Below are 16,104 nucleotides of genomic sequence, written 5' to 3' on the forward strand. Positions count from 1 at the left end.
AGAAAGGTCGTGACACCCTAACAAACACACAGTCATAGTATACAGTGCCAAACCCAATACACTGTGGGTAGCCTACAATCAGTTATGACGACATGCAGGTACAGTATACACACAAAAAGGATAGAAACAGTCTTAGTACACTTCAAGATCACACAAATTAAATGGAGGCGAGAGCTGTAGCAACACATAATATAACACATAATATAAATTCTCCAGATCATGTAATACCATCTTCAGTTTAATATTGTAATAAAAAAAGGTTCCACCTCTTAGAACATAATGTTACAATGTTACAATGTTACAAGTTACAATGTCATGTTTTCTTCCTTTTGAAATTAATTTAAAGGGACATGTTGTTATATTGTGTCAAGTCATCACATTATCTGGCAGTTATATTATCAGTTGCTACAGGCACTAGATAGAAGGGCACTGACCTATGAAGGGAATAGAGGACATCGAGTCATGTGTGTGCTGCGCCAGGCTACCATTGGCCCTGCGGTTGAGGCAGGGACCCCCAGAGACAGGGGAGGGGGTCCCAGGCAAAGGCTTGAAACTGGGGGGCTCTGGGAACTTCACCGCTGTGGCGTAGTCGGAGTGACGAAGAGCTTGGATGGGAGTCCGGTGGCCTGAGGGCGGCTTCTGCCTCAAGACCACTTCTTGATTTAGGGATACAGGGGAGATCACCTCCCTCTCCTCCCCTAGCCTGGCTCTGTCCTCATCTGATGTAGGCAGGGCTGGGGTGGACTGGGGCCGGTCCTCAGGGCTGCTTCTGCTGCTGGAGCTCCAGTTGTAGGTGGGCTCTCTGAAGGAGTGGGCCTGCTGGAGCAGGTGGGCAGCCTTGTGGCAGAAAGAGGGGCTGTAGCTTTTGTAGCCCAACAGCTCTTCCTCATAGACTCTCCGGGGTTGGGGTTCGGCTATCTGCTGACCGGTCTGCCTGCCACTTGGAGGAACCACGGAGGGGGTCGTGACGGAGGATGTCACGGTGGTTTTCTGGTCTTTTTGCTGGCTGCCTTTTGTTATTTGGGATCCTTGCGAAAGCAAAGTGTTTTCAAAGTGCGGCGAGACCAGTTCGGAGGCTTGCGCCAGCGTTTCCACCGAGCGCCCGTAGCTGTGCTCGTACTCCGCGTAAGCTGCCAGCAAGCTCTCCGAGCACGACCTGCTACCTGGACCTGAAACACCACCCCAGCTCCCCAGCCAATAGGAGTCATGGGAGGCGGTGGCCGCCTGGTGGTGGACCAGGAGGGTTTCTTGTTTGTGTTGCTCAGCAGCAGGCGCGGGGGCGTCCGCGGGTCCGGGGCCGAGCGCCAAGCCCAGCTCCACCTCCGCTAAACGCTCCTGAGATACACTGCGGTGACGGGGGGACATGCGCTCGGCCACCTCCGCCTGGCTGTAGTACCAGTCTGACAGCGCCTGGTGGCAGAGAGTGTCAGAGTGGGTGCGAGAGGAGGCTGGCAGGCTGCTCTTCCGAGCTGGAGGCAGAGTGGCCGAGGCGAGGGCGGCGTTGTGGTTGGCAAAGTGAAAGTCCAGTGGGCTGACGGCTGAGGAGGAGCGTCCGCGGTGTCGCCCTGGTCCGCCAAAATGGCTGCCGGTGTCCTCGGGGCCCCCGGGCCAGCCGGAGGTGGGAGTAGCAGCGTCAGAGGGGCGGTTGTCCAGCGGGGAGGTGGCGGGGCTAGGCCGGCAGTGCCAGTTGTCCATGGGACTGTGGTGGTTGTGGCCGGGCTGGGCGGCAGTGGAGCTGGGCTTGGAGGATGGGTAACATAGGAGGGGCGGCTCGGGGAGGTTCCGGATCCCTCCTGTATATGGCTCATTGCCTCGCAGGTAGGCATCCTGGGAGTACGCCTAAAGACAGGAGGGCAGATGTCACACAATGTAAAACCAGCAGAGAGAGGGATATGGAGAAATGAAGGAATGAATAGAGGAGAGAGCAAAAGGCAGATGCAGCATGCAGCAAAATAATTCTTCTTCTTTTTCCCCCCCATCTGGAAAAGGGAAATAAATAGCTAACAACAACCAACGCAGGGACTGAAAATGCTGATGTGCAGAAGCAACTTTGATCAAACAATAAATGGGCGAACAAATGGGCCATGAATACAGCTGCACAGTGACGAAAAAGTTTTATTTTACTAAACATGAAAAACTGAAACACATCTGTTACATTTTTGTCACTGTGCACCTGTATTTTTGGCATATTAAAAAAAATACGAAAATGTTCTTTTTAGGGGTGCAGCCACTTCTATATGTGACATGTGTGTCCGTTTGTAGCAGGAGGTGTCCGTTGTTTGTAGCCTATGCATATGGAGAAGGGGGCTGGGGAGAAGGCTCTAGTTAGTTAGTTAGTTAGTTAGTTTATTTGTCCTTTCGGAAAATTGCCTTGCATCTGTAGCCTATGGGGATCTGCGTAGTGTAGAAGTAAAAGCACTCGCCTGTGCTCCTAAATCTTTTCTGCTCCTAAACCTGTCTGCCTGCCTGTCTGTCTGTCTGTCAGTCTGCCTGTCTGTCTGTCTGTCTGTCTGTCTGTCTGCCTGTCTGTCTGTCTGCCTGCCTGCCTGTCTGCCTGCCTGTCTGTCTGCCTGTCTGTCTGTCTGCCTGTCTGCCTGTCTGTCTGTCTGCCTGTCTGCCTGTCTGTCTGTCTGCCTGCCTGTCTGTCTGCCTGTCTGTCTGTCTGTCTGTCTGTCTGCCTGCCGGCCTGCCTGCCTGTCTGCCTGCCGGCCTGCCTGTCTGACTGCTCTTCTGACTGCTCCTAAACCTGCACTGCTTACTTCAACACCTGGATGTGATTTATTTTATCCCAGCCATACCTTGCTAACTAAACAACCATAGCTTGCTAACTAAACAGCAGCCATACCTTGCTAACTAAACAGCCATAGCTTGCTAACTAAACAGCATAGCTTGCTAACTAAACAGCCATAGCTTGCTAACTAAACAGCCATAGCTTGCTAACTAAACAGCCATACCTTGCTAACTAAACAGCCATAGTTTGCTAACTAAACAGCCATACCGTGCTAACTAAACAGCCATAGTTTGCTAACTAAACAGCCATACCTTGCTAACTAAACAGCCATAGCTTGCTAACTAAACAGCCATACCTTGCTAACTAAACAACCATAGCTTGCTAACTAAACAGCCATAGCTTGCTAACTAAACAGCCATAGCTTGCTAACTAAACAGCCATAGCTTGCTAACTAAACAGCCTCGCCAAACATTCTATCTATAGTTTAAGACAATAACGTGTTAAGAAGTCAAGGAGAGAAAAAGAAGAAAGTGAATACTCACACTTACCAACTGCAACACATCCTCATCTTTGGGCATAATGGAGAGCTCGAGAATGTTTTCACTACAGAAGAAGATCAGAGAAGATGAGCAAAATCAGTGACAGCCAGGGTAGACGTTCTATACATTATAAATCATATTAAAACGTATAAATCAGTGACAGCCAGGGTAGACATTATATACGTTATAACTTATAAATCATATTAAACATATAAATCAGTGACAGCCAGGGTAGACATTCTATACGTTATAACTTATAAATCATATTAAAACGTATAAATCAGTGACAGCCAGGGTAGACGTTCTATACGTTATAACTTATAAATCATATTAAAACGTATAAATCAGTGACAGCCAGGGTAGACATTCTACACGTTATAACTTATAAATCATATTAAAACGTATAAATCAGTGACAGCCAGGGTAGACATTCTACACGTTATAACTTATAAATCATATTAAAACGTATAAATCAGTGACAGCCAGGCTAGACGTTCTATACGTTATAACTTATAAATCATATTAAAACGTATAAATCAGTGACAGCCAGGGTAGACATTCTACACGTTATAACTTATAAATCATATTAAAACGTATAAATCAGTGACAGCCAGGGTAGACATTCTACACGTTATAAATCATATTAAAACATATAAATCAGTGACAGCCAGGCTAGACGTTCTAGACGTTATAAATTATATTAAAACGTATAAATCAGTGACAGCCAGGGTAGACGTTCTATACGTTATAAATCATATTAAAACGTATAAATCAGTGACAGCCAGGGTAGACGTTCTATACGTTATAAAGCATATTAAAACATATAAATTAGTGACAGCCAGGGTAGACATTATATACGTTATAAATCATATTAAAACGTATAAATCAGTGACAGCCAGGCTAGACGTTCTATACGTTATAAATTATATTAAAACGTATAAATCAGTGACAGCCAGGGTAGACGTTCTATACGTTATAAATTATATTAAAACGTATAAATCAGTGACAGCCAGGGTAGACGTTCTACTGTATACGTTATAAATCATATTAAAGCATATAAATCAGTGACAGCCAGGGTAGACGTTCTATACGTTATAAATCATATTAAAACGTATAAATCAGTGACAGCTAGGTTAGATATTCTATATGTTAAAATATATAAATCAGTGACAGCCAGGGTAGACATTATATACGTTATAACTCATATTAAAACGTATAAATCAGTAACAGCCATGGTAGATGTTCTATACATTATAAATCATATACGTTATAAGTCATATTAAAACGTACAAGTAATTGTAAGTCTCTCACCTGTTTTGGATCAGTGCGATCACCTGAGAGTAGGTTTTCCCCAGGATGCTCTCCCTATTCACCTTCACCAGCCTGTCCCCTGAGTACGTACACACACACACACACACACAGACACACACGTCACACACAGGGACTGGGAGTGTGAAGGGTACAATATAGCGCAGGGTTTTCCATCAGCGTTGGCTGCCGGCTAATTTGCCGTTTATTAAAACATTTCTGGCCGACTACTTTTTGTTTCACTTAAAGTCACTGTCACTTTAAATGTTGAGAATTGCAGCAGAGGAGCTGACCTCTGACCCCTCCCCTCTTGTGTGAACTCGCTGTCAACTCACTGACGTCTCACACTCAGACATGTACTAGTGCTGCACGGTTAATCGAATCGCAATCGCAATGTCAGCACGTGCGTTACATAACCGCAAAAGGGTGCGATTATTTAAAAAAAAAATGTCTGTGTGTGTGTGTGCTTCGTCTAACTAACGTTACACGCGACGCAGCAAATAAACAAGCACACATCTTTCTGCCATGATCAAACTGGATATCAACACTAGCGGGAGACTTCTCCCACTCCCGTAAATATAAAGCAATGTTATGCGTAACGTTAATATAAACATATAAGATCTTACCGAGAGGGAGAGACAGCAGCCATCGCTAACAGCTAAGCTAAGTAACTAGCTGATCAGAAAAGAATGTAAACAGCCGTGTGATTAGTGAGAAAGTCGGTAAAAGAAGGAGAGAGTGCTTATGCAGAACTAGTGCACGTTTAAGTATACAGCGGGTAATGAGCCACTGTGATGAAGAATATAGAAAGATTAACCGGGTCCTCTGCTCCTAGCCAGCTAGCCTGCACATGACGCCTTCAGGGTCCCTCGGTAAAGTCTGCACGTAACCTCGCGTCACCAGGCTCTCTCTCTCAAAAAAAGAAGAGTCACGTGAGTGTGCCGTTTAAGGCCATCTGCAATCTGTCGCTATAATATAAATAAAATAATATACTCTTATCCTGCTTTTAACAGGATGGCATGCACACCAAACGATGTAAACAATGGTTCTGGAAGTTAAACGTTAGTTGCTTTGATTTAACCTTGACCTATCAAGACTGAAACTGAAAGGGATGTTATTTCTTCGTTGGGTCGGGTTGCCAGATACAGCGATGTTTCTAGCACAAAGACTGCTCAAAAACCTCCAAAATGCACACAAAACCGCCCAAGCAAATGCAGGTCTATTGGAAACAATCTGGCAACACGGAGTCTGATGCGTGTGCTACCTAAAAGCACATGGTTTTTGTTTACATGGTGATGAACGTAAATATTGAATTAGGGGAAGAAGGAAAAAAAACACTTTTTATCCAGGACTTTGATGGATGAAATGCATGTATAATGGAAACTGTTAGACCTATAATACTGCTATAAAAGCTGATATAAGGGGGGGCGACATATACTACTATATACTACTGCTGTAGCCTATCAGCTAAGTCATTTACTTAGCGTTTACTTTCCTCCCATGGCTAATGCATTGCGAGCTGCTGACGCCATCAACTCAGTGAGCGAGATAGATTTCTTTTTAACCAACCCTGCACCACGTGCAGGGTTGGTTAACGACTCGACTTTATTGATAGAAAAGCCAACTTTAGGAGTCGTGCAACCCCTAATATAGACTCCATTTCTACTTCTATACAAACGGTCCTACCTGTACACAATCCAGCTTGCTGGGCAGGGCCATTGTCCCTGACACTCTTCACAAAGATTGTGTCCATTGGCTCCAAACGAGATCGCTGACAACCTGCTTAAACACACACACGCGCGCGCGCGCGTGCACACACACACACACACACACACACACACACACACACACACACACACACACACACACACACACACACACACACACACACACACACACACACACACACACACACACACACACACACACACACACACACACACACACACAGATGATTCAACTATTAATTGTGAACTGAGTGAATCTAAATATTCCCAGTATTGAAATAAGCAAAACCCAACAAAGTCAAGATACCTAACATTCATCCATTATAGAATAACAGAGTTGCTTTTCCCAGACACAGAGACACATACAGACAGTGTCATGACATAAATCACTGTAGCGTGATCATCGGCCTCATCAAAGGAAATTCTCACTAAACTATGAAACTATGATGATGCTCACTGCTCCGGTGGAGCGCTGACAGTTAAGGGCAAACTCTTTTTGATGCATGATTTTGAAAGGATAAAAGGTTAACAAAATAGATTAACCAGAGTATTTCTTTTGATAAAAAATACAGTGTTATTGCTATGTGATGCGATGGAGATTCCAGCATGCATCGCGCAAATTCATTCAAATTCTTTTGCAGAAAGTTAAATGCCATTCTTAAAATGAATAGACATTCCGTTGAGTGTACATTAAGAAATAACATTATTTGGGTAATTTATGTGAAAATTATGAGGTGAAAATGTTTTGTTAATATGATCAATAATACAAAGATGTGTTGGGTTCTCCACACCCGTGAAGGGTATAAGGGAAGTGAGAGAGGGAATCTGATTGGTCTGATTTATGTAATGCCCAGAGTCTGGGCTTTACATTAATCAGACCAATCAGTGTGGCTGCATAAATCTTTGCATACGCACGGCCATTATATCCCTTTGCGGGAGCGCACATGGCATTTTATAGTGCAGTGAAAATAGCAGAGCGCTTGGGCACGCCCCCAATTTGCACTGCACCCGGCGTTAAACACGCACAAGCGCTAAATTACCGCTTTGATTGATTGATTGATTTTATTTTGGATAAAGAATAAGGATGACATGAAAAAGTGTAAACACTTATTTCCATCATGGTCCTTGGTCTTATAAAGCTTGTACGACGATAGACTAACAGCTTAGCATAAAACATACAACACCCACCTTTTCCAGTTGCATTTCCATTCTCTTCATCCTATGAGAGAAACAAAGAGCAGTCATTAAGAGAGCAGAGTAATAATAATAATAATTGATTGGATTTATATAGCGCCTTTCTAGACACTCAAAGCGCTTCACATATCAGGGGAGGGAGGTGGAGGGAACTCAACTCATCCACCACCGATGTGTAGCACCCACCTGGGTGATGATGCACGGCAGCCAGTTTGCGCCAGAACGCTCACCACACGTCAGCTATCACACGTCACGGTGGAGAGTTGAGGACTGAATGTACCAATTAAAGTAACGAGGGATGATTAGGTGGCCGTGATTGAAGGAAGGCCTGTGTGGGAATTTAGCCAGGGCACTGGGGTTACACCCCTCAGGGCACCGGGGTTACACCCCTCAGGGCACCGGGGTTACACCCCTACTCCTGCGAAGAGTGTCGATGGGCTCTATAATGACCACAGAGAGTCAGGACCTCGGTTTAACGTCTCATCCGAAGGACGGTGCTCACTCTCAGGACAGAGTCCCTGTCTCTGCCCTGGGGCATTGGGGAGATTATTCATCAGATCAGAGTATTCATCAGACCATTCAGACCAGAATACACCTCCTACTGGTCCTCCAACACCACTTCCAGCACCAGTCTCCCATCCAAGGAGTATCCAAGCCAGGCCTGCTCAGCTTCCCAAGGAAAGCCAGTAATGTAATGCAGGAGCCACTGGTGTAGAGTAGAGGAAGACCACAGGGTGGCACTGGTCAGCTCAATGTGGACTGTCTCTCTCACACACACACACACACACACACACACACACACACACACACACGCACACATTTGAACCCCACGGTCCACGGCCAGGCCAAATTCGAGTGGCCCCAGCTGACTGGGCAGTTTGGCCTGCCTGCCTGCGCCTGCCTGCCTGATGTTAAACTGGTCAACAACATGTTGTTTGTAAAGTCTGGGAACAGAGGTGGCAGGACATCAAAGATAAATACCAAAACCTCAATTCAAGTTAGAGTTTAGGGATTGTTAAAGCCTTGCCGTTTAGGGGTTCAAGAGGTGACACAGTCCTTGGTTCTGTCCATGTGGTGCAGGTTTAACCCCTTAGTTAGAAGAGGTTAGTTTAGCAGATTAGCTCTACCCATTACATGAGATTAGTCTACAGAGCTAACCGCTCTAGCATCCATTACAACACCATGTGTTGTCTGTCAGATCTGTTGTTCTGACTGTGGCATCTGAACCCTTTGCTATGAGTACACTGTTAAATGCCCATGTGTGCCTCTATAGTGCTGTAAGTAATGGCTTAGTGTGTACGCCATCTACATGTGCACAGTAGGGATGCACCCATATGAAAATGTTGGCCGATACGATAACCGATATTAACAAAGTTGTTAGTTTGCTCATTGGTCTGATACCGATATATTAAAAAAATGACTAACATCGGCCGATACCGATATGATTGCCAATATATTGTGCATCCCTAGTGTACATATAATATATTGCTAACTGTAAATAGCTTATGCAGGTAGTCTGCATATTCGTTCTTCATATTCTCATACTTACTCTTTACTCTCATACTGTTATATATTGTATATATCTTGATTTTGTGTGTAGAAGTTTCATATTTAATGTATAAGACGGCATCTTTCACGTCCGCAACTCAGGTCTGTCACTGTGTGCTGCTGGGTGCGTTTGTTTGTTCTCACGGCGCGTGCCGGTGTGTTGATCCCCGTGTTAAACAGTGTTAGCCGGAAGGACCCCGCCCAGCCAGAAAACTACAGACAATCTCGAACCCATGTTAGCCGGCTGCACACCAAATCATACAGTTTTAAATTTACATTATGACTATTTTGGGACCCGCCAAGTGGCGGGTAGACCCCTGAGCATCACCCGTCAATCGTAAAATCTGGTCGCCAATGGCGCTTGGCGGGTGTTAATTTCGGGCCCTGCATGACTTACATGAATAGATATGAACAGCCATCCAAAAACATCAGATATGAACAGCATTTCAGTATTGAGCATGAAAGCGTGTGGAGTGACCTCCGTAGATTTAGATTAAGGTATGCATGTTACACTAAACTGCCTTAGTGGGGTCCTATGACCTAGTCCCATACAGTCAATGAATTAGGTAAAGCGTTCTGGACACTGAGCGCACCGTGTATCGAGTTTCGGCACTCTGAAGTAGCAGCCTACAGGGCTTTCAATTCAATTCAATTCAATTCAATTCAATTCAATTCAATTCAATTCAATTCAATTCAATTCAATTCAATTCAATTCAATTCAATTCAATTCAATTCAATTCAATTCAATTCAATTCAATTCAATTTATTTGTTCAATAGGGGACAGTGTACATTAATGAACATTTTAGCAAAATGTAAATGCACGACAATTGCAGTCACAAGACTGATTTACATTGTTAGTCCCCCTGCCAGAAGGTACAGGCCTTGTGTCCTGATAGGGAAAAAGTAACATGTTGCAAATATACAGGATTAAAATACCATCTTATCTCTAAAGACAAGTGCAGCAAGAGAAAGAGAGCTAGCTAATACACAAGTATACAATCAGAATAACTATACTCTTAAAAAAGTTTAAGATCTACATACAGAGATTTAAACAACAAATATGAAAAGAAAGAAATGTACAGCATACTACCCACATAGCAATACAGTAGAACCGTTCTTGTTCTTTACCCCTAACTATGTGTACAGGTTTGAGTGGACTTCAGCCATCTCTTCATTTTACCTTTAAACATGCTCAGCGTCTCTGAAAAAGAGAGCTAGCTAATACACAAGTATACAATCAGAGTAACTACACTCTTAAAAACGTTTAACAAATATGAAAAGGCACATCCACGCCATCCGGAGCCCATTAGCAGGGTTACTGACATGAACAGCTCTGATTCTCCTAACCTGCTCCGATGACTGAGGGCCTAACCATCTAGTTAGAAGGTCAAGCTCTTCATTGTAGGTGAGTTTCAGCCCTTGTATGACATTCACAAAGGTCGATTTCCAACCCCAATAATTGTCTGGACAGTCATCTATTCCTGACCACCCAGACATAAATGACTTTGCTATCTACATGGCTCGTCGTGAGCTTGTGACCTCTGGGATGACCAGGTTCGATGACCGGCCAGACAATTATTGGGGTTGGAAATCGACCTTTGTGAATGTCATACAAGGGCTGAAACTCACCTACAATGAAGAGCTTGACCTTCTAACTAGATGGTTAGGCCCTCAGTCATCGGAGCAGGTTAGGAGAATCAGAGCTGTTCATGTCAGTAACCCTGCTAATGGGCTCCGGATGGCGTGGATGCGTCTTGATGAGTGCTATGGGTCACCTGAAACAATTGAAAAGGCTCTTTTGGACAAACTTGAGAGGTTCCCCAAGTTCAACAACAAAGATCCCCTCAAATTAAGAGAGCTTGGCGATCTGTTAAGGGAGTTGGATTCAGCAAAACTAGAGGGTTATTTGCCTGGGCTAGCATACTTGGATACATCTCGGGGGGTTAACCCAATAGTGGAGAAACTGCCATACGGGCTTCAAGAGAGATGGATGACACTAGGCAGTTCATACAAGCTGCAAAACCAAGTTCACTTTCCACCGTTCTCATTCTTTGTTGATTTTATCTGCAGAGAGGCCCATACTCGTAATGATCCAAGTTTCATACTGAGCTCATCTGTCATGACAGCAGTAAAGCCAGACAACATTGCGAAAAGGTATGCACCCTCTAGAGGCCAAGTTTCCTCCCACAAAACCGAGATCACTCCAAAACCTGCCACCAAGTCTATAGAGATTCCCAGCGGTAACTTCGACGTCAACAGGCAGTGCCCGATTCACAAAAAGCCCCATCCCCTCAAGAGATGCAGAGGCTTCTGAGCTAAGACACTGGAAGAACGCAAAGCATTCCTCAAGGAGAGTGGGATTTGTTTCCGATGCTGCTCCTCAACTGATCATATGGCAAAAGACTGCAAAATGGCCATTCAGTGCAAAGAGTGTGACAGCAATAGACATGTCGCAGCTCTTCATCCAGGACCAGCTCCATGGACTGGCAAAGACCCCAAAACAGAGCACGGCGGGGAGGAAAGGGAAGACGCTTCTCCGGACATAATCTCCAAATGCACAGAAGTGTGTGGTGAAGCCAATACATCCCGCTCCTGCTCTAAAATCTGCCTCATAAACGTCCATCCAGAAGGACAACCTGACAGATCGAGGAGAGTCTATGCTGTACTCGATGACCAGAGTAATAGGTCTCTCGCTCGGTCCGAGTTCTTTGATCTGTTCAACCTTGAGGGCACAGATTCTCCTTACACTCTGCGCACATGTGCTGGAGTCACAGAGATGTCTGGGAGAAGAGGAACCGGCTTCATCGCTCAGCCCTTAGATGGAAGTCTTAGCGTGCCTCTTCCCACACTCATAGAGTGCGACCATATGCCGGATGATAGGTCAGAAATACCTACTCCTGGAGCTGCTGAACACCAGTCTCACCTTAAGCCTATTGCTCACCTCATCCCCGAACTTGATCCTGATGCACAGATTCTCCTTCTCCTTGGTCGAGATGTTTTACAAGTCCACAAGGTCCGAGACCAGCTTAATGGGCCAAACAATGCCCCTTTTGCCCAAAGACTTGACCTTGGCTGGGTGGTAGTTGGAGAAGTTTGTCTGGGTGAAGCTCACAAGCCTAAAGGAGTCAGCGCATACCGTACTAATGTTCTGGAGAATGGCCGCCACTCTCACTTCACCCCATGTCCAAACCACCTCGTTTTAAAAGAGTTCCTCAAAAGCATTGTAAGAAAGCAAGTTGGCAAAGACAAACAAGTAAACAGCCTTCAACTTTACTTTCCACGTCTGAGTCATCATTCAACCCTTTCGGTGCCAAGTAGGCTACACCTGTTTAGCTATCTGTCACTTCGTGTACAAGCCACGCACGCAGGGGACAGAATAGTCCTGTTGGATAGATAAGATTTAAACCAGTTAAGTTCTCGGGTAGAAAAGTTAAACTGAGTTAATCTAGACAGAAGGACCTGGTGATTTACCGTGTCGAAGGCTCTCTTTAGATCTAAAAATACAGCACCAACACAAGCATTTCTATCTATCTTTTTCAAGAAGTACACAGATGGCCGTCTCGGTCGAGTGGTGGGCCCGAAAACCGAATTGCATGGGATGTAATAGAGGGTGTTCATTATTGAGATGTTCTACCAGGAGTTGAGCAACCCATTTCTCAGCTATTTTAGAAACTATCGGCAAAATGCTTATCGGCCTATAATTAGACATGTCCGTTTTTTTCCCAGCTTTATAAATTGGGGTTACTGCCGCAACCTTCCAGACCGAGGGGACCACTGCATGCCTAATGGACAAATTGACCAGGTGAGTGATAGGACGGACCAAGGAGTCTTTGTGATCTTCAATAAAGTTGGTGTTAAAACCAAATACATCCCTGGCTTTAGAGTTCTTTAAGTTACTTATGATCTTGGCTACATCTAAATCGGTTATTTCTGCGAGCTCAAAGATTGGGTGGGAGGAGTTAACAGGGCTGTCTATGCAATAAGGAGGAGGAAAGAGCTGGGCTATGTCATTTATTGACTCTGTAGCTGTGGGGGCCAGGTACTACAACGTAATTTAGCCACCTAAAAGAACGCCCACGTAAACAAATCAATATCGGTGTACATGTACGCTGTATTTTGACCATTTTCATCGCTTTACTTTACCGTGAAACAGCCCTCTCATTTGGCACTACATTTTCTCCCAACCGCAGAACTACGTATTCCTACGCAAAATGCATTCACAGCACCGCGGAACTTGATTACTCCGCAGATCACAGGTTATCTCAGGGCACAATGTACAGATAGATCGCGGCAGCAAGACTGGAATATTTTGGAATATTGTAGGCTGCTACTTCAGAGTGCCGAAACTCGATACACGGTGCGCTCAGCGTCCAGAACGCTTTTACCTACCGTAGTTCATTGACTGTATGGGACTAGCTCATAGAACCTCACTTCAAACAAACCAAACTGTCCCTTTAAGTTGGGTTCCAGCTGGGATATTGAACCTTTGCGTCCACAACAGAAGCGGTGCAATTTGTGCTCTGTGGTTACCTTGAAGTTGTGGAACGAGGACTCTGGCGGGTAGACGATGAAGTGACGCAGTGTGAAGCCGAATCCCTGCCAGTTCTTGTGGAGGAGGATGGTCCGCGGGCCGTGCCACGACACGCCCTCCACCTCGCCCGATGACAGCGGCCGCCGCCTGTTCTCATTGGTCGCCACACTGCCATCTCGCGCCCCTTTAGCCTATCATAGAGAAAAGATGGAGAGGGGAGAGTTTTGGGTTAAAGTCCCTGGAAACCAAACATAGATATGTGTTGTGAGATTGCCACACCACAGGATCTTTTTTTATTACCACGCAGTCAAATTTGAACTGAATTGAATGTCGCCAAAATATATAAAACTAGGAACTGCAATCTCTATGTTCTCAATGCGATTCAACGATGCTTTCAATGATGTTCTCTGCTGTAAGAATGTATGTTGCAACCGGACTGGAGTGGGATATGTGTGCTAACGTCTCAGGCTGGGGACTGGAGTGGGATATGTGCGCTAACGTCTCAGGCTGGGGACTGGAGTGGGATATGTGTGCTAACGTCTCAGGCTGGGGACTGGAGTGGGATATGTGTGCTAACGTCTCAGGCTGGGGACTGGAGTGGGATATGTGTGCTAACGTCTCAGGCTGGGGACTGGAGTGGGATATGTGTGCTAACGTCTCAGGCTGGGGACTGGAGTGGGATATGTGTGCTAACGTCTCAGGCTGGGGACTGGAGTGGGATATGTGCGCTAACGTCTCAGGCTGGGGACTGGAGTGGGATATGTGTGCTAACGTCTCAGGCTGGGGACTGGAGTGGGATATGTGTGCTAACGTCTCAGGCTGGGGACTGCAGTGGGATATGTGCGCTAACGTCTCAGGCTGGGGACTGGAGTGGGATATGTGCGCTAACGTCTCAGGCTGGGGACTGGAGTGGGATATGTGTGCTAACGTCTCAGGCTGGGGACTGGAGTGGGATATGTGTGCTAACGTCTCAGGCTGGGGACTGGAGTGGGATATGTGTGCTAACGTCTCAGGCTGGGGACTGGAGTGGGATATGTGTGCTAACGTCTCAGGCTGGGGACTGGAGTGGGATATGTGTGCTAACGTCTCAGGCTGGGGACTGGAGTGGGATATGTGCGCTAACGTCTCAGGCTGGGGACTGGAGTGGGATATGTGCGCTAACGTCTCAGGCTGGGGACTGGAGTGGGATATGTGCGCTAACGTCTCAGGCTGGGGACTGGAGTGGGATATGTGCGCTAACGTCTCAGGCTGGGGACTGGAGTGGGATATGTGCGCTAACGTCTCAGGCTGGGGACTGGAGTGGGATATGTGCGCTAACGTCTCAGGCTGGGGACTGGAGTGGGATATGTGTGCTAACGTCTCAGGCTGGGGACTGGAGTGGGATATGTGTGCTAACGTCTCAGGCTGGGGACTGCAGTGGGATATGTGCGCTAACGTCTCAGGCTGGGGACTGGAGTGGGATATGTGCGCTAACGTCTCAGGCTGGGGACTGGAGTGGGATATGTGTGCTAACGTCTCAGGCTGGGGACTGCAGTATGTGTGCTAACGTCTCAGGCTGGGGACTGCAGTGGGATATGTGCGCTAACGTCTGTATCATTGATCAGATGATTAATGATACAAAGTAGGTTGATTACCGGTAAAGCCGTCCTTTAACATCAGTCTGTGTTTTGGAGTAGAGAGACAGAAGGGCTGTTTCGTACACTTTTGTTATTTCATGCATTTAACCGAAATTCCCATACAAAAATCCCATTGACTTTCACACCAAGACTCGGAAGTGTTAGCAGCCATGTTTTCCGGACCCTTTAGAGGAGCATCCAACATTCAATTGAAGTGAATTACATACAACAAGCAGTACTGTAGCTCCTCCTTTACAGGGTTCACACACCTTCCCCAAACATCACATTCAAGGACCTTTTCCCCAAATTCAAGGACCCAACACGGCATAGTTTGAGACACGGATCAAGGTTCATTACTGTTACAACAATAAGAATTGTTATGATGAGAACTAGCAGGAGCTCACAGACAATTAGATTAGACTACTGCAACACTACTCCCTTCCACTGTCCTCCAAAAAACTGCAATATGTCCAAAACTCAGCTGCCCGGTTGCTCACCCGCTCCCGCTCCAGAGAACACATCACACCCATCCTCCAACAACACCTTCACTGGCTTCCAATACAGCACCAAATCCACTTCAAAATCCTCCTCATCACTTACAGAGCTCTCAATAATCTCGGCCCCCCCATACCTGACAGATCTCCTCCATCGCCACTCCCCCACTCGCCACCTCCGATCTGCCGATTCCAACCTTCTCACCCCCATCACCAAGACCAAGTACCGCACCTTGGGGAACAGAGCCTCCGCTATCGGTGCCCCGAAACTCTGGAATTCCCTCCTAACATCTTAAACTCTGACACACTCACTTCTTTCAAAAACCAACACAAAACCCTTTTCAAGAAAGCCTACAATATCTGACTTCCACCTCCACCATCCTTTCACTCTGTAACCTCTATATTTGTATTTGTT

The 16,104-nt window shown here is 45.9% G+C and overlaps 1 protein-coding gene across 1 annotated transcript in view; it reads right to left on the bottom strand.

Moving 5' to 3' along the window:
* LOC310775613 (rho GTPase-activating protein 23-like) overlaps positions 1-16,104 on the bottom strand; it is a gene marked incomplete at both ends in the record, with an annotated part of 79,342 nt that overhangs the window by 51,367 nt on the left and 11,871 nt on the right. The window contains 6 exons of the mRNA XM_083635774.1: positions 435-1,839; positions 3,274-3,334; positions 4,582-4,660; positions 6,265-6,360; positions 7,494-7,524; positions 13,579-13,770. Of these exons, the coding sequence (XP_083491900.1) occupies positions 435-1,839; positions 3,274-3,334; positions 4,582-4,660; positions 6,265-6,360; positions 7,494-7,524; positions 13,579-13,770 (1,864 nt within the window). The remainder of the gene's footprint in view (positions 1-434; positions 1,840-3,273; positions 3,335-4,581; positions 4,661-6,264; positions 6,361-7,493; positions 7,525-13,578; positions 13,771-16,104) is intronic.

Source organism: Poromitra crassiceps (genome assembly GCF_964638095.1).
Source record: "Poromitra crassiceps genome assembly, chromosome: 4".
Taxonomy (NCBI): domain Eukaryota; kingdom Metazoa; phylum Chordata; class Actinopteri; order Beryciformes; family Melamphaidae; genus Poromitra; species Poromitra crassiceps.